The sequence below is a fragment of the Clytia hemisphaerica genome, unplaced genomic scaffold (assembly GCF_902728285.1).
Source record: "Clytia hemisphaerica strain Z4C2 unplaced genomic scaffold, Clytia hemisphaerica genome assembly, whole genome shotgun sequence".
Taxonomy (NCBI): Eukaryota; Metazoa; Cnidaria; class Hydrozoa; order Leptothecata; family Clytiidae; genus Clytia; species Clytia hemisphaerica.
In genome coordinates this window covers 21,629-43,824 of record NW_027103831.1, presented here as the reverse complement: position 1 = coordinate 43,824, position 22,196 = coordinate 21,629, and the positions used below count along the sequence as shown (strand labels likewise).

The 22,196-nt window shown below is 38.3% G+C and overlaps 3 protein-coding genes across 3 annotated transcripts; 2 read left to right on the top strand and 1 right to left on the bottom strand.

Moving 5' to 3' along the window:
- Positions 1-3,603: 3,603 nt before the first annotated feature.
- LOC136806856 (uncharacterized) lies at positions 3,604-8,044 on the bottom strand. Its single transcript, XM_067063426.1, has 4 exons — positions 7,509-8,044; positions 6,766-7,324; positions 5,577-6,617; positions 3,604-5,447 (listed from the first exon to the last, which is right to left on the bottom strand). Exons 1-4 carry the CDS (start codon positions 8,004-8,006, stop codon positions 3,811-3,813), a joined length of 3,735 nt encoding a protein of 1,244 aa, XP_066919527.1. The 5' UTR covers positions 8,007-8,044; the 3' UTR covers positions 3,604-3,810.
- A 2,143-nt stretch (positions 8,045-10,187) lies between these two features.
- Positions 10,188-11,144, top strand: LOC136806858 (uncharacterized). The gene has a single exon (XM_067063428.1). It carries the CDS (start codon positions 10,188-10,190, stop codon positions 11,142-11,144), a length of 957 nt encoding a protein of 318 aa, XP_066919529.1.
- An 8,397-nt stretch (positions 11,145-19,541) lies between these two features.
- LOC136806857 (uncharacterized) lies at positions 19,542-21,938 on the top strand. The gene has a single exon (XM_067063427.1). It carries the CDS (start codon positions 19,542-19,544, stop codon positions 21,936-21,938), a length of 2,397 nt encoding a protein of 798 aa, XP_066919528.1.
- Positions 21,939-22,196: the final 258 nt, after the last annotated feature.

The window sequence follows — 22,196 nt, the reverse complement described above, 5'->3', positions numbered from 1 at the left end:
ATCGATTTTGCTTAAGGCTTCTAATCGGTTGAATTTTTATTGGTATTTCCAAAGAAGCCTGTGATTGGTTGATATTGATATCCATACATCACTCGAAATCCGTAAATATATTTATGGCAATGGTGTTATGGGGGTTTTACTCAATAGCTACATTCGTCTTACCATGGACATAATAGAAATTAGATGGACTGTTAAATTTTTCTCTGTCTTTAAAGTTGCATTGAAATTCTTTTCAAATCGGCTTTCTTTATTATCGAATCATTGTCAGCAAGACAAGCTGGATTCACTGGAAGTTTTTTATAATTTTTGAAAATACATGACAACGATACCAGTGAACTGTTATCAGATAGAATAATATCTCACTTTGGCTACTTAATCATCTATTCAGATTCCCTTTGTTAAAAGTGATTATTGGTCGTAAAAACAGTTTCTCAAAATCTGATCCGTGGATAGAAATCTCTTTATAAGGGTATGTTTGCACGGTATTTTTTCTCAGTTACGAAATTTTTAGTTTTGGAAAACGATTGATATTTACAAATCTATTTTAGCTTAGAATCTGAAATTTTAGGAGCTGAAATTTAGTGATTCCATCGATTTTAACTCCTAAAATTAAAAAAAAAATAATTTTAGTCTATACGGAAAGAATAACTAATTTAGGTGAAAACTTGACACCCAAATTTCTTTTCTTATAAGTGCGTTTTCAAATAGTTTTCAACACTGGTGAATCTATAAAATGAGCTGATTTCAAATATGTAATTCTTACTTGCATTGAGGGGACCGAGTACCCGAAATTTCCAGTTGAAAATAATCAAATTATGTGCATAATTTTTTGAGAATTCAAAAGAATCCAATCAAGCATGAGAAAATATGCAATTAAAATACGATAAGAACAAAGAAATGACATTATTATTGCACACGTGCAATTGGATTCCCATTGCAACTAAGGGACCCCTTACAGACACGCTTCATTTTGAGGATAAAAGCATGAATTCATTCTATCTGATAATAATTCTATGACGATACGTTACAATAGAACGAATTTCTATTACATCTGTGGTCTTACACATCAACAACCATTGACTTCAAAGCCCAAAGGACTAGACTCGAGATATATATGTCGCCTGACTGTCTTGAATGACAGTCAGCCTGTCCCAAGCCAGGATAAAGACAGAGGGACCCAGAGAGGACTAATTACCCTTTCATTATAACATCGTCTCTCTAAGAGGAAAAAGAATTCGGCCATTCTTTGTTGTTTGTAGATCTGACAGGAGAAAACATTTTATTTTCATACTATATATATTTGCCTAGTACATCAGGATGTGCGAGGATGTCCCCTGCCTGGTGTCTAGTGCAGTCGGCTCCAAAGGAGTCTAAGGTGTTTACACCTTCGTTGATTCATTTTTTGTTTTCTTCTCCTGTCAGTCTACCTGGAGTTTGTTGTCATCTTGTACAGGCCGTTGGGGTAATGTCGCCTGACTGTCTTGAATGACAGTCAGCCTGTCCCAAGCCAGGATAAAGACAGAGCGACCCAGAGAGGACTAATTACCCTTTCATTATAACATCGTCTCTCTAAGAGGAAAAAGAATTCGGCCATTCTTTGTTGTTTGTAGATCTGACAGGAGAAAACATTTTATTTTCATACTATATATATTTGCCTAGTACATCAGGATGTGCGAGGATGTCCCCTGCCTGGTGTCTAGTGCAGTCGGCTCCAAAGGAGTCTAAGGTGTTTACACCTTCGTTGATTCATTTTTTGTTTTCTTCTCCTGTCAGTCTACCTGGAGTTTGTTGTCATCTTGTACAGGCCGTTGGGGTAATGTCGCCTGACTGTCTTGAATGACAGTCAGCCTGTCCCAAGCCAGGATAAAGACAGAGGGACCCAGAGAGGACTAATTACCCTTTCATTATAACATCGTCTCTCTAAGAGGAAAAAGAATTCGGCCATTCTTTGTTGTTTGTAGATCTGACAGGAGAAAACATTTTATTTTCATACTATATATATAGTGTGACATAATATATATACCTTCCTATAATATAGGACTAGACCTCAGTGAAGCTGAGGATCACAGCACAATAGTTTGACAGAAAAAAAAAACACTATCAAATTTTACTCAAAATACTACGCCATTTAAGGCGGTCACAAGCCAAAACATCCCAACCATCAACGTTTATATTAGCAAACCGCAAGGATTTCTTCAACAACCTTCCGAAAGTGAATTTAGGGCATCCTCTAGGTCTTTTAGAGCGAACCCAACAGGTTAACATCTTACGAGGGAGTCTTTCCCAAGGCATTCTAAGGACATGACCAATCCAACGCAGTTGTTGTTTGACAACATAAGAATCAACTCGTTTGAGATCAACTCTGCGAAGCGAATCATCTGTACTAATGTGCTCTTTCCAGGTGCGAAATCGGTTTACATGACACATAGCACGAACACAACGATTGTGAAAAGCACGTAATTTAAGAAGAATTCTTTCAGAAAGACACCAGCTTTCTGACCCGTAAAGAAGAATGGGAAGAATGCTTGTCTCATAAATTTTACCCTTGATTTTATCTCTGACATTTTTGGCCCCAAAGACAGACTTTCTGAGTGCACCAAATGCATTACTGGACTTTCTAATTCTCGCTTCAACATCCTTGTCGTCTGTACAGTCACTTGAAACGATACTTCCAAGATAGCTGAACTCTTGAACTAGTAGGGGGAAATTTGTTCGTTTTTTTGACGTCGCTCGAATTTTTTAGTCAAAGCACTTGTTATACATTTTTGGAAAGTACAACTATAGAGGAGTCTGAATTTCATAGGTGCCAATTTTTTATCGGACACCAGTGTATTTTACAGACCAGAACAAAAAATGTCCGAAAATCACTAAATTTGCAATATTTCAACAACTATTAACGTTAACAACCTGAAACTTTGCACAAACATGCACCATCATCAAACCCACCATTGTGCAAAATTTCATATCTGTAACTTGAGTGTGTGATATTTTACAGACCAAAAACGATTTTCACATTTTGGTCCGTAAAATAGCCAATTATCGTTCATTTTTTTTCAAAATTTTGTTTTTGACAAGAACTTGACAAGATGTAACTATGGTGAAAATTTGAAGTAATTTACTTCACTACATCAAAAGTTACAGCCCGGTCAGTAAAATCTAATTTTACACACTGACACAGTGCAGAAGGGGGTCAAAAGCTGTGTTGTATGGTAAGTAAAGCGAGAGATTGGATTCAAACGAAGCACTAAACCATTCAAGTATTATACATTTTTGGAAAGTACAGTAACTAAGGAATCGATATTTAATAGATGCCATTGTTTTGGTCTGTGGGGTATTTTACAGACCAGATTAAAAATGAGCAGAAAATCACAAAAATCACAATAACTCAAAAACTATAGATAATAACGTAATGAAATTTTGTACAAGTACGTGCAACTGTAAAATATAACTTTCAGAGAAATTTCACATCTTTAACTTCAGGCATTAGTAATTTACAGACCAGAATCGAAATTTAGCTTCTGGTCTTCAAAATAGCCATATTTCGACAAATCTTTTCAAAAAGTTTATATTTTTTAGAAAGCCACAAAATCTGAAAACCTGGTTACAATTTGGTGATCATTTTTCAAGTGATTCAGAATTAATGGCTTGGTCAGTAAAATATAGCTCAATGCTAATCCTAATCTCAAAGCATTTAAAGCAAACGAGAAAATCGCCAATATGAAATACTTTCAGGATTCCCAACGTAAAGCAAGGCCTAGTTTGTACAAACATTATGCTACAAAGTGAAGTAAATGTGCAAATTTTGAATCTTTAAGATTCTAAATCATCGTCAATATCATGTGAATCTAAACCATTATTGATATTGTTTTCACAGTCTGAACATTGGCACATTTCAGAGCATTTCAGTCCATTTTTATGGCATTTACAACGCCTATCGACGCACTTGGTAGTTTTGCATGCACAAACTGTTAGTTGGATAATCGATTTAGGTGCAGGGAGCAATGCAGTTGTCACTGGTTCGAACAGGTCATCGTCAACAACATCGTTCCAACCATAGTTTGTCGGGTCAGGTAGCGATTGAGATGAAATATGCGACTGCTTCCACACCGTAACCGTATAGTGACATCGAAGAATTTTCTGTCGGAGTGCCTCTGATGTTGGCGGTAATTTTGATGAGTCGGCCTGTTGTTTCGTAAACATTCTCCATCGAAGATCTGAAAGATTCTTAACCTCTTTTGGTACCTTGTTTCGGCAGTAGAGACGTACTACAAACATCTCAAGAGATTCAAATGTCGAAGGTGACAAATCGGTGCTGCCAAGATCGGCAAATGCTTTCAATTCGTCTTCTGGAAGTGATGAGTATATCTCCCAACAAGAAGATTTTGTATAGCCAAGGAATTTTCCTGTTTGATCACATCCAGACATTGCATGGAACCCTAACAATCCTTTGCAAATCTCTGGGGATAACCTTTCGTGGATTTCGCGAAGCACAAATTCTTTGTTGATGGTTTTAAAGATGGTGGTACTTGATATACGATCGAAGTAGTGAAGGAGAATAAGCAAAACGTCGGTGTCTGAACAAAGAATGACCAGCTCTATGAAGTCCTTTCTTGCTGACGCATCGATTGCGTGTAGGACGATTGCAGTATCTGCTTCTTCGTGGTTGTATATGAACAATTCTTGATTAAGATCAGGGATATTTGAGAAGACGGTTTCCTTGAAAACAATAACAAAATCTTTCACCAAATGCTCACTCAGCTTTAAGCTTAAATATTGAGTTAGTTCTTGTTTGGTTTCGATTGAGCTTAAGAATTCCTTGGTGCTAAGATGCTCGATTCGCGTGGAATCAGTTACCTTGTAATGCACCGAGGAACATCCTTTGGTACGGTTTGCTCTTGTGCTGTTTTTCAGAGATTTAGATCTATATTCATCAAAAATGATTCGAACTTCGTCAAAGTCGGCTGTGTCGTTGTCGATTATTTCAATAAAAGAACTTGCAAAGTCAGCACAGCTCCTGATATTCCTCTTCTTAATATCGACTCTGTTTACTACCGCCATTCCATCCACGATAGCCACCTTTCGTACTACTTCTTCCAAATCACTTTCAGGTTGGTCGGGCTGTTCTACCATATCCATGCGTTCATCGGTTTTGTCGTCTTGAAGTTTGTACAGCTCGTCAGCGATGACCGATTTATCTTTCGTTGGGTGTAATGTTCCATCAGGAAAGAATAATGAGGGCGGAGTGACGGTAAATTCGTATTTCCCGAGACATTCACGCAAGTCAATATCCGGCCTTGATCGTGATGCGACCAGCAACCTATTCATGAGTTTCCTCTCTTCTCTGATTGTAAACTGTTGATTGTCGATTGTAACTGTTGATGATTTATTGTTAGAGACGAAGGTTCCAAGCTTTTGCTTCTTTATTGTATCCCATATTGATCCATCTCCTTAAATTTGAAAATCAAACATTAGAGAATATACCCCTATAATTAAAAAAAAGTCTGAAAAGAAAATTATTATGGAAAAAGCAAGAAGCGAGCGTTGAGATAAATGTTAAGGTGAATCTTTAAATGTACCTTCGAGCTTTTCTGTTAAAAACGATCGGTATCGACTTTGACCGATTTCTTCAATTTGGATCAAGGATTTCGATATCTTTACAGGAAGAACTTTCTTGGTCAAGATATTGAACACATCACCACCGTCACCAAAACTATCTGCTTCCGTGTTATCTTCATTTGATTGATTTGGCGTTGTTTCTTTTGTGCTAAATACCACTTCATGCTCATCCAAAACGCGTGAAATCTTCTCTGTATTTGAGCTGACTCTCACATTCTTCGAACCAGACAATTGGTAATGCTCATCTCTTTTACGAGCACCATCTTCTTCGATGCCAAAAGTTTCACAAAATGTTTCGACCAAATTTCCCATCTCTGCTGTAGTTAAGAAATACTCGTCCAAGGCTTGTTGGTTGTGAGCGATTCCTCGTATTCCTCCAATAACTTTGAGCGCTCTGTTCTCTTGTTCTATACCGTGATCTGCACCGATTGAGCTGAATGGAACGTGCGACTTGTTGATGCAAAACCCTCCATTAGAAAGAAGCTCCCATGTTTCTTTGTCAGCTTTTTCCAGAGCGAACATTTGTGATAGATACACCGGTGTCATTCTTGCGTAGTTTAGCATGTCAAAAGCAAAAAAATAGGGACACAAGGAATGTAACGTTTGTAAGTGGAGGTTCCACAGTTGATCCCGCGATGCACGAATGAACAGGAGAAGTACTTCAAAAAGACGCATGAAACTTCTCATGTACTTTGACTGATTGACGAGTGTGGTATCAAAATCCTTTTGAAGTTTGGCGAAATCGATTTTCGTCAGCACGTCTTGGATAGAATCGTGGGCTTTTTCAATTTTGATCTTGTTGGATGATGAATACGCCGAGACTTCCGAGATGGAATGAACAACTACTGCTCGAAGGTCCCGTTCAATTGCTTGGTTTTTGTTGATGAAGCAATCCATGTAACGCGAGAAGATTGCCAGGTAGAGAGCGAAGTATGCTTCGAGCGATCGGTAAAGATGTTTCCCATCTTTGATCTGGTCGACTGTTGGTAAACCATATATTCCTGAACAAAATTTATAGAAAAAAATGTTCAGACTAAATAACTGATTATTTTAACAAGTTTTTCAAGATTTTAAGTTTGGGCGAGAAAGTCGATTTTGGGCTATTTAAGTGAATATTGAAGTATTAAGAGGATGTTTCAGCAAACTTACCAGCTTCATGGAAGGCTTTGTCCAGACCACTCCCATCAATCAACTTGCCAAGACATTTCAGAACACAGAACACAACGTGAAGCTCCCCGATACGGAAGACGAAAAAATTGTCAATGTCGACTCGTTCTTGTAATCTGATTGCTTTTATGTACAGCTGTAGGTCGAATGAGATGATAGTTTTTCCGTTCTTGTAGATCCGCTTCCTTACTTTCTCGGCTTCTTTGATAGCTGTATACAAGTTGTTCCAATCAGTTGGACTTCCATTAATAATCGGTAGCATCGACACAGTTGTTATTGCTTTTCCTTTGCTGACAAGAGAGTTGTAGGCAGCCCAAGTAGGTACGGCTTTTCCCAACGTAGGCGATAACATTTTTAAGACAAACCAGACAGTGTCGTTCATTTTGTTCAAATTGATGATAGATTCGTTTTCGACGCATTTTGTGTAGCTTGGGAACTTCCTTGAAGACTTTGCTGGTTCAAGACAAGTGTAGGTATAAGCTTTCAACTTCAACTTTTCACAACCAATTGATTTCCGGTCGAATCTCTCTTGCATGACGGGCTGAAGTGTAAGATACAAATATTTTAAAAAATTCGATCAACAAATTACCATTACCATGATCATGAATTCAATTTAAGAGCTGACATATGTCATATTTAAAAGTCAACTTTACTGTGTTTGATCCATATATAAATCTTTATGATTCTGAGGACATTTGAAAACATTTTTCGCAAACTTTATTTACCTCTAATTTTGTTTTCCTTTGATAAACAACGATGGCAGTGCCATGGTGTTGACGTTTTCCATCTGGTGTGTCGATTTTCAGATCCGAGTTGTCGATGGCGAACCAACAGGGCAAATCCTCCATGATGTTTAACGGGATAAACACGCCATCATTCACAAAATATCGTTTCAATACTGATTGAGCGATATGTTCTTTGATATCAAGAACCTTCTTGTAACTTGCGCTCATATTCAAGTCCGAAAGAAAATCCACCAGCTTCTTACTCCGTGTTGCGTGGTAAAAAGCTATGCCAGAGCCAACGTTTAATGGAGTTTCGATCATAGATGACAGCGTTTGATTTTGTTGTAACAAATGATAGTTCGTTTGACGGGTAGTTTTAACATTTTGCGCTATGAATTGAGACGTTACTTTCAGTATATTTTCCATCTCTCGAGTTGTCTGTAGTTTAGTGATTTTTGAAGACAAAGGACCAAATAAGATCCATTTTAAGAGAACCATTAGTGTAGTCGGTGGCTTGTATGACTTAAAGTCTCCAGTAAACTCCCAACTGTTTTCGAGGACTTCCTGTCGAATACTCTTTGCTATCTTCAGCAGTGATTTCATGTCCTTAGCTGTAGTGATGTCGTCGTATGTATTTGATGGCAAATCGTCAACTGTTAAGTTGGTTGACAATTGTTCTGGCTTCGATGGATTCTTATCTTTTACGAACACAATTTCATCAATGTTTTTAGCAATTAGCGATTTCAAATATTTCTTCCGATCACCGGGAGCGATTTCAGCAGATTCGCCGTTTTCCAAAAGAATATGTTCATAGGCAGAATTGACATCGTTCATATTGATCAGCTTTTTTTGGTTTGGTCTCACATTTAGTCTAACGTAGTTCAAGAGTTCGATGTTAGAGATAACTTCCATTTTTTCGTGATTCCCAGGGTTTGAGTTTGCCTTGGCTTTTCTTTTAGCAGAGTTCCAACATAAATGATGGTATAGAACATCGTTAGCTACACCATCCCAAGCACAGTTAATTGCGTTTAGTCGACGAAAGAATGCCTTATCTTCTAAACTTTTACCTACGGAGAGCATATTATCACCAGTTGAAAGATACATCACTTTGTGTAGCATTTCATCTCGATCCTGTTGGCATATGATGCATCGTTTTTTGTCAAACGGTTCACTCATGGACCTTGTTTTCACACGATCATTACTTTCCACATTCACCACAGAAGGTCTCCCAACTTTTCTCTTCACAACAGAAGGGTTTCCAGCTTCAACTGAGGATGATAATCTTTTTCGTGCGCGTTCTACTTTCTCATGATGAGTATAATCCTTATAACACGAACTGTGATAGACACAACCATTATCCAATAAAGTTTTAGCAGTTTGATCTTTTGTGCGTTCAACAAATTCTCCAACGGCATCTTCTTTATGTTCATACCTTTCTCGTGAACGATCAAGTAGTTTCTCAAAGGATGCAAGTTTTGGTTTCAAAACAAACTTATCACTTTTAGTGCTTTGCTTCTTGCATATAACACAATTTTCCATCTTTAATTTCTATATCTTTTTATGTTTTACATCTGAAAGAAAGAAGCATGTTATTTCACTTGGCAAAATTATACTTCGCTAAACACAAATTATTATTAACATAAAGATATAAGCTAAGCTTGTATTTAGAAATGTATTTTACTGACCAAGCCATAAATTTTGACCCAGCTGAAAAAGGGTCACAAAATTGTAACCAGTTTTCAGACTCTTGTAGGCTTTCTAAAAAATATAAATTTTTTGAAAAGATTTGTCGAAATATGGCTATTTTGAAGACCAGAAGCTAAATTTCGATTCTGGTCTGTAAATTACTAATGCCTGAAGTTAAAGATGTGAAATTTCTCTGAAAGTTATATTTTACAGTTGCACGTACTTGTACAAAATTTCATTACGTTATTATCTATAGTTTTTGAGTTATTGTGATTTTTGTGATTTTCTGCTCATTTTTAATCTGGTCTGTAAAATACCCCACAGACCAAAACAATGGCACCTATTAAATATCGATTCCTTAGCTACTGTACTTTCCAAAAATGTATAATACTTGAATGGTTTAGTGCTTCGTTTGAATCCAATCTCTCGCTTTACTTACCATACAACACAGCTTTTGACCCCCTTCTGCACTGTGTCAGTGTGTAAAATTAGATTTTACTGACCGGGCTGTAACTTTTGATGTAGTGAAGTAAATTACTTCAAATTTTCACCATAGTTACATCTTGTCAAGTTCTTGTCAAAAACAAAATTTTGAAAAAAAATGAACGATAATTGGCTATTTTACGGACCAAAATGTGAAAATCGTTTTTGGTCTGTAAAATATCACACACTCAAGTTACAGATATGAAATTTTGCACAATGGTGGGTTTTATGATGGTGCATGTTTGTGCAAAGTTTCAGGTTGTTAACGTTAATAGTTGTTGAAATATTGCAAATTTAGTGATTTTCGGACATTTTTTGTTCTGGTCTGTAAAATACACTAGTGTCCGATAAAAAATTGGCACCTATAAAATTCGGACTCCTCTATAGTTGTACTTTCCAAAAATGTATAACAAGTGCTTTGACTAAAAAATTCGAGCGATTTTACAAATTTCCCCCTACTATTATGGAATCTATCGTACATTTTCACATTGTATTCTGTTAAATGAAACTATGCGACAAGGCCCAGATCAGTTGTCTTTTTTGGAAATGTTGCTGAGAATCAGAGAGGGCAAACTCAATTTGAATGACTGGAAGACAATAAATTCAATATATGAAGGTGAGCTTCCTGAAAGTGCCAAAGAGGGATTTAGATCAGACACATGTTTGACCGTTATGGAAACGTGGCAAGAGGTAAATGTTGAGAACCACAACAAACTAGCTGATTTGGGGATCCCTGTTGCTACTATACCAAGCAAAGGAAAAGGACGTCATCACACTCAATCTGTTAATCAGATGGGTCAAATTCCTGCAACCTCTCACATTGCTGTTGGAAGTCGTGTGCTTTTGACTAAAAATCAGCTCAGCTTAACACCTCTTGGATTGAATAATGGAGCAATTGGGAAAGTGATTGCAATATTATATGCTGAGGGAGAAGCACCTCCATCATTTCCAGAAGCAGTTGTTGTAGATTTTCCAAGATACAAAGGCCCAAGCTGGCTTCCAGAACACCCAACATGGGTTCCTATACCTGTCAATGAAGCACGTTGTGATACTAACTGTTGCTCTAGAAGGGGGTTTCCCTTGATGCCTGGTTATTGTATACCTATATCAAAAAGCCAAGGTATGACAATAGGTCCTAATGAGCCATGTACTCATATTCGGATAAAGTTAAATAAAGAGATTTTTATGGAGAAACTTAACCTTGGCATAACTTATACAGCCCTCAGTAGGGCATCTAAGCTAGAAAATGTTGCTTTGGTCGAAAAAGTGCCATATGATAGGCTAAATTATATCAATAACCATCCATGGATGCCACGAAGAAGGGAAGAAGAAGAAAGATTGAAAATTTTCAGTGGCGAGACTCTTCAAACATTTGGCCATTACAGCGATTTGAATACCTACAGAGAACTATTATGTGAATTTGATCGCTTTGTCAATGATGGTCTAACATGTTTTGAAGACCCTTGATCACATTGCCTCAACATCGTTTCAGGGCATCGTAATGCTTTTTTTATATGCAATTGTTAAATTTTCTGCTTAGCATAGAAAGGCGTTTTCAATTACATGTTTTATAAATAAGACTGATAAAACCTTAAAAAGTTAAGACAACAATTATAACTTAATATATTCTACATTAAAACAGAGATGTAAGACGTTTTCACAATGCATAACATGTTACTGTTATGAATGGAACAGCAGCTCAAAGATAGAATTCTGAGTATTTCAATCAAGGAACTATTAAAACAATTAAACATGGGAAAATGAAGGCTCTAAATCAACTCAAACAAACGTTAATTCGGCAGTATTTTGAAGGCTATGAATCATCTAAGCTCAATTTTTCTTCTTTTGAAAAGGAACTGTTAAAACATGTAATTGAATTTGTCTCACTATCATTAGTTTAAATCAAGGCTGTTCTGTCTGTCAAGCTGCAAATGACTTTAAGTTGATGATTGATGGATGTTGATAGTTGTTTCCATCAATGGTGGATGTTGAAAGTTGTTTCCACCCTCTGGTGACATGTTGATAGTTGTCTGTCACATACAGAGTTTTTACCTATGAATGTTGATAGTTGTTTTCATAGTGGTGTGGTCTATCCATGCCACCCTGGAACATGCTGATAGTTGTTTGTTTCAGGGGTACATCAACTTTTGTCTAAAGTCAAAAGCAGCTGAACAGCCTTGTACCCTAAAAGAAATTGTTTTATTTTTGTAATTAGTATTTTTAGGGTGGGGTACAAAATCCTATGGCTTACCTTCACGTGGTGTACCCTGTTCCACATTTTCAAAGCTGTTAAAGTGTAATTTGAAAATGTCAACTAAAAAGCCAAGGCTATCCAAAAGGTGATAAGATCTTTGAAATTTTTACTCAAACAACAGTGGTAGCTAAATTTAAACGGTCATTATAATTTTATCTCCTTTTGGATAGATCAGCTGCTATCATACTTGATGGTAACATAGAGACTTTTCTTTCTTAGTGTAAAATCTTAAAAAAAACACACAATATGAGCTTGCAGGATGAGTTAATGGAGGTGGAATCCAACGATTCGTTTTCAGATGAACTTGCAGCCGAGGAGCAAAGAGAGAAAAGATTTGCTTCAAAGACCGAGCTCAAAGAATCCAAAAAAACTAAAAAGCAGCAAACTAATGATAAAACGAGTAACGATGAAAAGAAAAAAGATCAAAATGATAATAATAATAAAAAGAAATTTAATGCTTACAAACAATACAAAAAAATGAGAAGGGCAAATGGGGGGCCTAGATCTTTTTCCTCATTTAAATTTTGGACGGCCAATGGGCTTATCCAAGATAAGTGCAATAATTAACCCTGGGGCATAATAGACTCATGACCTTGTAAAAGTTCTCTGAAATGTGTTTGTACATCAAAACTTTCAATATTACTTTAAATTTATATCTGATTCAATAACAATGAATTAATAACATTTCAGGTTTTTTTGTTTCAACGGATGGCTTGAGATAGAAAGATTGGTGTTTTAATGAATAAACGCTCCTCTTGAGAAAAAGCCTTAAAAAACGACGCCCCCTCAAATCAACACCTCTCTCTGAACTTTGCTTTGATAATTTTTTATAACGCCGAGTCCAGTGAAATAATCTTAATCGCGCCATCCAGTCTATAAAAAAGCTTTAAGTGGACCCCGGGCTATAGGTGCGATTGATAAGGTTATACCATTGAGTTTAAAGCCCAAAGGGCTAGAGTAGAATCTCTAACCTTTCTCAGGCAAGAAAAAATGCGCCCTATTTTTGACGACAGATTGAATCAAGCAATCCTATTGATATTATTTTCCAAATATAGCGGTAAATTTTAGTTTCAATCTGTCATCTGTGTAAAAACCAGGCGAACCGCTCAAGGCCGCGCGACTTTGGTAGCATTTGTTGGCTTCAAATCCTACCAAAGAGATTGACTTCTAGCCTTCGGCTTCTACTGCATTGGGCTGTCCCCTCGGGTACTACATAAAGCAGAATTAGGGCAAAAGAGGGAACTTTCAAAAATATTTTCCCAAAAATCAATAAGCAGGGGGGGGGGGCCAGCCCGGGGTCCACTTAAAGTTTTTTTATAGACTGTATGGTACGATTAAGTGACCCGGTAGCATTATGGCAATACTTATGCTTTTGCTTAGGCGACAGTTCGCCAGATTTTAGTTGTTTTTGGTAGGTAGCTTAGAAACAGTATGAAGCAATATTTTTATTTGAGAATAAACGATTGCAAATCTCTAATAAGAAACAAATATCGTTTGCAATCCCTTATTTTCAAATAAAAATCGATGCATGTTTGTTTCTTATTTTTTATTATATCTTTCAACACCAAGTAGTTTTATTGTTAGGGGCCGTCCAAATAGTACGTACGCATTAAGGGGGGAGGGGAGGGGTCAAAGGAAAATGTACGTACGCAGAAAAAAAATTTCAAAGCCCTTTTTTGCTTGTGTTTTTGTCGATTTTTACGCTTCTTATACCCATCAAGGAAAAGAAAAAGTTTCTTAATAAACATTGAGTTTCGTGTTTGAAATAAAGGTCCGAACCAAACGATTTGAATTCGAAATTTTCTTCAACCGAGGGGGTGTGGATGAAAAGTACGTACTTACCAGGGGGTATAGCCATTTGCGTACAGGGGGTATCCGATTTTCGACATTTTAGTGCGTACGTTCTATGTGGACGGCCCCTTATTTGGATTTTTAACATTTTCTCTCAAAATGGCGACCTCGCCAAACGCTCCTAGGCTACTTCACTGGAATCAGCGTCAAAAAAAATCATCGAAAAGCAAAGTTCAGCCAAAAGTAGACTCTAGTCTAGGGGGCTGGAATAAGAATGTCCTGGATGGAACATTTTCAAAAAATTAATTAGCGGGTCCCGAGTAAATGGGGAATAAAGTAAAGGGCACTGTTAATAATTTTGAATTCGAATACCGTATATTAGTTTGAATAAACGCGCAGGGCGGGGCGTTTATTTAATATTTTCGATTTTAGGAGGGGCGTTTAAAAGTAGGGGGTGTTTATAAAATAATTTTAGTCTTAAGTCGAATATTTAGAGCAAATACCAAATATATCCTTTGTTTTAGTTATTTATCAGAATTTTAGTGCAAAATTTCTTTGGTTCAACGACTAAAATTGCATCGAAAACTGCTCTGGTTACAAGAAATTACTAAAATCTTCCTTTTCAAACCCAATCAACACTGGTATTTAAGTATTAAAGTATCAAGTTTCTAATAAACGCCCCTCCCCTAGGGGCCGGGGAGTTCATTCGAAGGGGGCGTTTATTTAATAATTTTGCTTTTAGGAGGGCGTTTAAAAGAAGGGGGCGTTTATCCGAAGTAATACGCTATATCATCATATTTTAATGGCTGCTGGAAAATTCGATGTGTTCTTTCCTCATGGGGCTCCTAGATTGCGACTTCGTAAGCTCTCTAATAAAAGCCTAACGAACAACGTCTTCAAAAAGGTTTTTTATTTTGAACTTCCTTCCTTTTTTAAGAATAAAAGTTATCGTAAAATGTTCCAAATTCAAGTCACTTCGGTAGGGAATGGAGATGGAATAAACCGTTCATCGTTAAAGGTCAAATTACAAACAACTTCTTTTTATATTCTACTATAGTTCGCTGGAAGCAAAAGCATCTCCATGGACCATTTTATAAAGATTGGAAGTTCAGACTTTGCATTAAACGTCGCCTGAATTATTGCGAAGCGAATGTACATGAGCAAAGCAGTTTTGCTATCGTGTGTGCGTACCTTTAACTATCCATTCCTTTCAACTCTCTATAAGGCAGGAGATGTAAAGTTATTGATTATAAAACCAAATTATAAAAATTATAAAAAGAAAATTTCATAAAAATTTATTAGAATATTTCATAGCTTTAGCCACCATATACATTTTGTTTACATTTTTCATAGCTTAGCTACCATTTTATTTTAGTATATTTGGCCAACTGAGGTCATGCTCTCAAACCATGTTGTTTTTTGTTGCCTTGACAACTTGGCGCATCAAGTGTATTTAAGGCCTAAAGGCATTCAGCTTCTCACTTGACTCATGACAGCCATGGAGTAAGGACCTCAGCTCCAGACTTGAGTCACTCACAAGTCAATTCAAATAAATATAAACTCAATTCATTCAACAACTGAAGACAAGTCACAGTCTCAGTTTGTTTTGTCTCTCACACTTACCTGTATGGCCACACCTTCACAGTTTTCATTCATGGCCTAACTGGTAAGTCAGCCATCTTGTTTTTGCTTTTTTCTTTTCACATTTAGGTTAAGGTTAAGTTAGACATAGACATTATATATTTATATACTCATAGCTCTTATATTCAGATTTTCATATTGTATTCATGGTCTACTTGACCTCAGGCATTCTGACTTCTAGACTTAGCCATTTTTCACTCATTTGGACTTTGTCGTTTTTTGCTCATTTTCGACTTAGCCTCTCACAAATATTTAATTTTTCATTTTCAATTATCAATTACTCATGTACGAACTAGATATTTATTAGCATTCATTCATTGTATTTATTTAGTTTGACGGTATTGAAATGTCATTCACAATTTCAATCGTTTGAACGTGACCATATGCGGTAAACCCCACAGTCAAACAGGAAGTCACACGACCGAGACACCTCAATCATCAACCATTTCAATTGAATGTCAAGACCTCGGAGATTCCCCCGGATCGATTACTCTGTATACAACGACGTTGGTAGAAAGACAGCTCCGCCTCCTGAAGCCAACCCTCAACCACCGCAGCCTGATCAACCGACATCATCTGAAGTTGAAGACACAATCACAACTCAATTCCATAACCTGACATTAGACGAGATGTCGAAACCGTCAGAACTCATAATGGACACCAACGTCATCATTTCCGAAATTCAGGATGTCATTGACGAAAGTCCAGTCCACCCAGATTATGTGAGTAACTTCGATTCTGTTACTACAACTCTTGCTACCCTTCGTTTATCATTGAAGAAAAAGCAACAACTGATCCTTGCTGAAAATCTTGAACATCAGTTACTTCCTAAACTCACTCAAGCGCTCAACTCAATAAAACTTCATATCCAGAGAATGGCCGAATGCAAATCCAAAGCTCAGCTAGCTAAACTTGGTGATCAAAGCGCAGTCTACATGCAACGCTCCATGTGCTTTGCTATCGAGGACCTAATCTTCAAAATCAGAGAACTTCAAAAAGATTTTGATAAACCAATCCACGATCTCAGCGATGCTGAACTCATACAATTGAAATCAGACCTTCCAATGCAGATCGATCAAGTCAACAAGATTGCCAAGAAGTATGAGTCAATCCTCCAACAACCTATCCACAAAGCTGAACTACTCCAGGACATCACAGACATTGGTCAGAGGTACGAGAATTTGTTGAAGTCTAAATCTGCTTATCAATCTTCCATTAACGATGCTATCGTCAATCAAGACGTGTATAAGAACAAACTCTTCAATCAATCGAAACTCAACATTCGTCTAGAGAAGTTTTCTGGGCACCAAGATTCAACAGACTTTTACACATTTGAAAGCAGCTTCTTGAAACTTCATGAGCGAGGAACTCCGAAACATCTGCTACCTGATCTGCTCATCAACAACTACCTCAAAGATCCTGCACTCAGCCTCGTCAAAAGCATCAAAGATATCGACACCATTTGGGATCGACTCAAATTCTCATATGGGGACGTGAAGATGATGTTGACCAAAAAGCTGAACCAATTATCAAGCATGGACAGCCTCTCCAACCTCAAGGATCATGAAGCTATCTCCCTATCACTCAGCAAGCTTGTCGTAACAATGAAAGAGTCAATCACACTAGCCGAGCAACACAAAATCGAACACAATTTGTATTTCAGCGACGGGTTGTTGAGAATTTACAACCTGTTGGATGAATCACGACTGTCAAGATGGTTGCGAGCCATTGCCGACGAGGACAACCCAAAACAACAATGGGCAAGACTTGTCGCATTCCTCGAAGCTGAACAGAAACTCCAACAACAGCGGATCAACATCCTAGAAGCTTCAAAACCTCAAAAGCCTTCAACCAAAAATCCACCCAAGAAGGACCCACGACAAAAAGGTGGACATCATACTGGTCCGTCTGGCACACCAAAATGTCATATTTGTGAAGAACCCGATGGTCAAAGCGGCCATCTAGCAACTAATGGTCCGTCAAATACCAAGATCATCCAATATCATTCATGCTACAGGTTTGCCGAACTCAGCCCAGCTAATCGACTTGCCATCCTCAATACCAAAGGATACTGCGTCCAATGCTTATATCCAGGCGCAAACACCAACACTGGAAACCACAAGGAAGGCAAATGTCAACGAAGCTTTGTTTGCCCTCATCCATCCCATCAGCAGTCAACCATTCGCAAGCACGTACTAGTTTGCGAAGAGCATAAAGACTCCAACGCCAACAAAGATCTACTCACCAATTACAAGGAGCGTTACATGAAGAATCCAAAGCTTCCAACCTTCGCCAAGAATATCAGTCTGTCGTTCCATACTTCAACCCCAAAGACCAACAACTCATCTGACGATGAAGGTATCTACTTATTACAAACTGTCATCATCAACAACAAACACTTTACAATCTTCTTTGACAATGGGTGCAGCGATTTCCTGATCAAACACTCTGCAATCAAGGACCTTGGAACATCAGCTATCAAAGAATCATCCATTGCCACTCAGATTGGTGGTGTAGGTAACACAACAACCTGCACATCTCTTGGATCATACATCGTCAAGATTCCAATGGCAAACGGACAAGATGCTATGCTATCTGATGGTACATGCCTGCAACAGCTCACTGCAACTTTTCCTGAATATCCGCTCCATGAGGTCAATCAAGCCATCAGAGAGAGCTACCCCGGCAACCCATCAACACTCCCGAAGACATCAGCAACAGTGGGTGGTGACGTGCATTTCATGATTGGGGTCAAATATTTGAGATACAGCCCCAAACTTGTATTTCAAATGCCATCAGGATTATCAATCTACAAATCAGTGTTCCGCAATGCAGATGGTGGCCAAGGCGTAATTGGTGGTCCGCATCCCATCTTCACTGCGATCCATCAACAGTTCTTCAATCAATCAACCTTCAACAGCTTCTGCAGTCAGCAATTCAAGCTCTACCAGAATGGACTCCAAGTCAATCCAGATGTTTCCAAATTATCATTTCCATCCCAGAACCTCAAACGCTTCGAATCAACTGAATCAACTGGGACAGAAATCACCTATCGATGTGTAATGTGCAGAAACTGCAAAGACTGCAAAAACTCCATTCATCAAAGGGAAGTTAGCATCAAAGAGGAGGTTGAGCAAGATGTCATTAACTCGTCCATTGACATTGACACCAACCAAAACATCATCACAGCTCGTCTTCCATTCGTCGACAAAGTATCAAAACTAGCACCAAACAAGAATATTGCTCTCAAAATTTACTACCAACAGCTCAAGAAGTTGGGAGCTAATCCAAAAGACAAAGACGACATCATCAAATCAGAAGCCAAATTGCAAGAGATGGGTTACGTCGACTTCGTTGAAAATCTCACTGCTGACCAACAAACCATGTTAGCTGACTCACCAACGCACAACTTCATCCCATGGCGTGCTGTATGGAAAACCACATCACTAAGTACACCATGTCGAGTTGTATATGACGCATCACACCCAACCAGCTCAGGTTATAGTCTGAATGATTTGTTGGCAAAAGGACAGAACAACCTCAACAAGCTCCAAGAAGTTCTTATCAGATGGTCCATACATCAAGTTGGCATACACACGGATATACGAAAAATGTATAACACGATCAGACTCAACTGCAAAGATTGGTGTTACCAGCGTTACATCTGGCAGAATAACCTCGACCCATCAAAGATTCCAAAGGAAAAGGTAATCAAGACACTCATTTACGGGATACGATCAAGTGGAAACCAAGCAGAATGTGGTCTCCGTGCAATCGCAAACCTATTTGGAGATGAATATCCAGAAGTGAAGCAAATCATCAATGAAGATGTATACGTTGACGATTGCATCACAGGCGAAAAAGACATCAACGCAACTTTCAACAGAGCTGATCAGTTAGAAGTTGTCATCAATCGTGGAGGATTCAACCTCAAAGGCGTGACATTCTCTGGCATTGATCCATCACCAGACCTCACAGACGATGGTGTTAGCATTTCAGTTGGTGGTATGAAGTGGTATCCCAAAGCCGATCGTCTCTCACTCTGCATCTCAGATTTGAATTTTGCAAAGAAGTAAAGAGGCAAGAAACCAACCAATGCATCAAACATCATTCCAACCAATCTCACTCGAAGGCACTGCGCTTCCAAAGTTGCAGAAATCTTTGACATTACAGGGATGATGACACCAATAGTTGCTGCTATGAAGCTCGACTTACACGATCTTTCAACAAGACAACTAGATTGGGACGACACAATTCCAACTGAACTTCGACCCATCTGGATCAAACACTTCGAAACCATGACTCAACTTGGAGAAATTCAATTCCGTCGTGCAGTCATCCCAGAAGACGCCATCAGTACTGACATCCAAACGCTCGACTTTGGAGATGCCAGCCAATCATTGGTATGTGTTTGCATTTATGCTAGATACACTCGACGAAATGGTCAATTCTCATCTCAACTTGTCTTCGCTCGATCTCGTACTGTACCAAATGGATTGTCACTCCCTCGAGCTGAACTCATGGCATCTCTCATCAACACACATACCGGTGAAGTTGTCAAACGCTCATTTGGTCAATATCACAAATCCAACATCAAATTCACTGACAGTCAGATTGCGCTTCACTGGATTACAAACGATGAAAAACCCCTAAAGCTCTGGGCTCGTAATCGTGTCATAGACATCAACAGATTCTCCGATAGAAATCAATGGTTCTACATCAACACTGCTGACATGATGGCAGACATCGGCACTCGACGTGGAGCAACACTTGAAGATGTACAACCAGATTCAACATGGTTCAATGGACATCAATGGATGCACTTACCAATTTCAGACTTTTCAATAAAATCAGCACAAGATCTACATCTTTCAGCATCTGACACAAACGAAGTGGAGAAAGAACGTATGGTACCCATCAAATATGTGTCAACCCATCACACTATGAATCTTGTGCAACAAAGATACAAATTCAGCCAATACCTCATCGATCCAAACCGTCATCGATTCTCAACTGTTATCAGAATCTTTGCCTATGTTCGAAGATACTCAAAGACACTCTTCAATCGCTCCAAAGACAAATCATCATCAAAGTCTTCAAATCAACAACTCCAAAATATCAAAGTGGATGTATCTTTGGTTCCCATGCTCACAAACACAGAAATTGAAGAAGCCGAACAATACTTCTTCAAGAAATCATCATCAGAGCTACTGAAGTTCCTTCCTAAATCAAAATACGAACGTATCACCAAGGATGTCCAAGGCATATTGACATACACTGGTCGGATTCTGCCAGATCAGGAAGTGTTAATTGTTGGCAGATTCACTGGCGTTATGAAAGACCTATCATCAGATACATTCTGCGTACCTGTGATGGACAGATATTCACCGGTTGCATACAGCATCGCCCTTGAAACTCACTGGCATCATCCAACTGTGCAACATTCAGGGATAGAAACAACACTTCGCTACACGCTTAAAAAGTGCCACATCATTGAAGGACGTGCACTTATGAAACAGATCAAGAAAGCTTGTCAACGCTGTCGTTTTCTCGAAAAAAGGACGATTGAGATGTCAATGGGACCCATTTCAAGATGCAACATGACAATTGCTCCTGCATTTTATCACACTCAATTGGATCTATCCGGACCATACCAATGTTATGCACCGCAACACAAGAGAACCACTGTGAAAATCTGGCTGATCGTGTTCTGTTGTTGTTCCACGACAGCAACAAAGATTTACACCATGGATGACTACACCACCACATCATTCATCCAAGCCATCACAAGATTCTCTGCAAACCATGGATTTCCAAATCAACTCCTCTGTGACGAAGGCAGCCAATTGGTGAAAGGCTGTAAGGAAATGAACATCAACATCTCAGACCTACAACAAAGGATCCAACGAAACACCAAAGTCAATTTCAATGTGTGTCCAGTCCAAGGACATAACATGCATGGCAAAGTAGAGAGAAAGATAAAGGAGATCAATTCATCTATCTCAAAGAGTCTCAATAATCAACGGTTAGCAATCCTACAATGGGAAACTCTTGTTGCATCAATCGCCAATCAGATCAACAATCTACCGTTAGCCATCGGTGATGTTATTGGTGATTTTGAGATCCTCGATTTGATCACGCCAAACCGACTTCTCCTTGGCAGAAACAACGATAGAAGCATCGACGGCTTGATCACATGTGATTCTCCCACCAAGATCATCAAAGAAAACGAAAAGTGCTTCAACGCCTGGTTCGAAACATGGCTTCTCGTACATGTTCCCAAACTCATGAAGCAACAGAAGTGGTTCCACGATGATTCGTTATCCGAAGGTGACATCGTCATATTCACCAAAGTCGATTCAGTGATTCAAAATCGATACACATACGGGATCATCAGCGCACTTGAGTACGGAAATGATTCATTGCCACGAAGGGCAAAAGTTCGATATCGTAATGCCAACGAGGCAGTTTGTCGTGAAACGTATCGATCAGTTCGTGGTCTTGTGAAAATATGTGGTATTGATGAAAATGACTTGATTGCCGACTTGGTGCTCTCGCAAAGGACATTGACTTAAAGTCAAATGCCAAATGATTAATAAAATTTCAACTCAATTTTCTTTGTGGGGAGTGTAAAGTTATTGATTATAAAACCAAATTATAAAAATTATAAAAAGAAAATTTCATAAAAATTTATTAGAATATTTCATAGCTTTAGCCACCATATTTGTTTACATTTTGTTTACATTTTTCATAGCTTAGCTACCATTTTATTTTAGTATATTTGGCCAACTGAGGTCATGCTCTCAAACCATGTTGTTTTTTGTTGCCTTGAC

Bases quoted from the DNA above. Each gene is read 5' to 3' on its own strand.
- LOC136806856 (XM_067063426.1), bottom strand. From the start codon at position 8,006: ATGGTTCTCTTAAAATGGATCTTATTTGGTCCTTTGTCTTCAAAAATC. The intron at 7,325-7,508 runs GTAAATAAAGTT...CTTACACTTCAG, and splicing joins AAAGGAAAACAAAATTAGAG to CCCGTCATGCAAGAGAGATT. The intron at 6,618-6,765 runs GTAAGTTTGCTG...AATTTTGTTCAG, and splicing joins CAAAGCCTTCCATGAAGCTG to GAATATATGGTTTACCAACA.
- LOC136806858 (XM_067063428.1), top strand. From the start codon at position 10,188: ATGCGACAAGGCCCAGATCAGTTGTCTTTTTTGGAAATGTTGCTGAGA.
- LOC136806857 (XM_067063427.1), top strand. From the start codon at position 19,542: ATGACACCAATAGTTGCTGCTATGAAGCTCGACTTACACGATCTTTCA.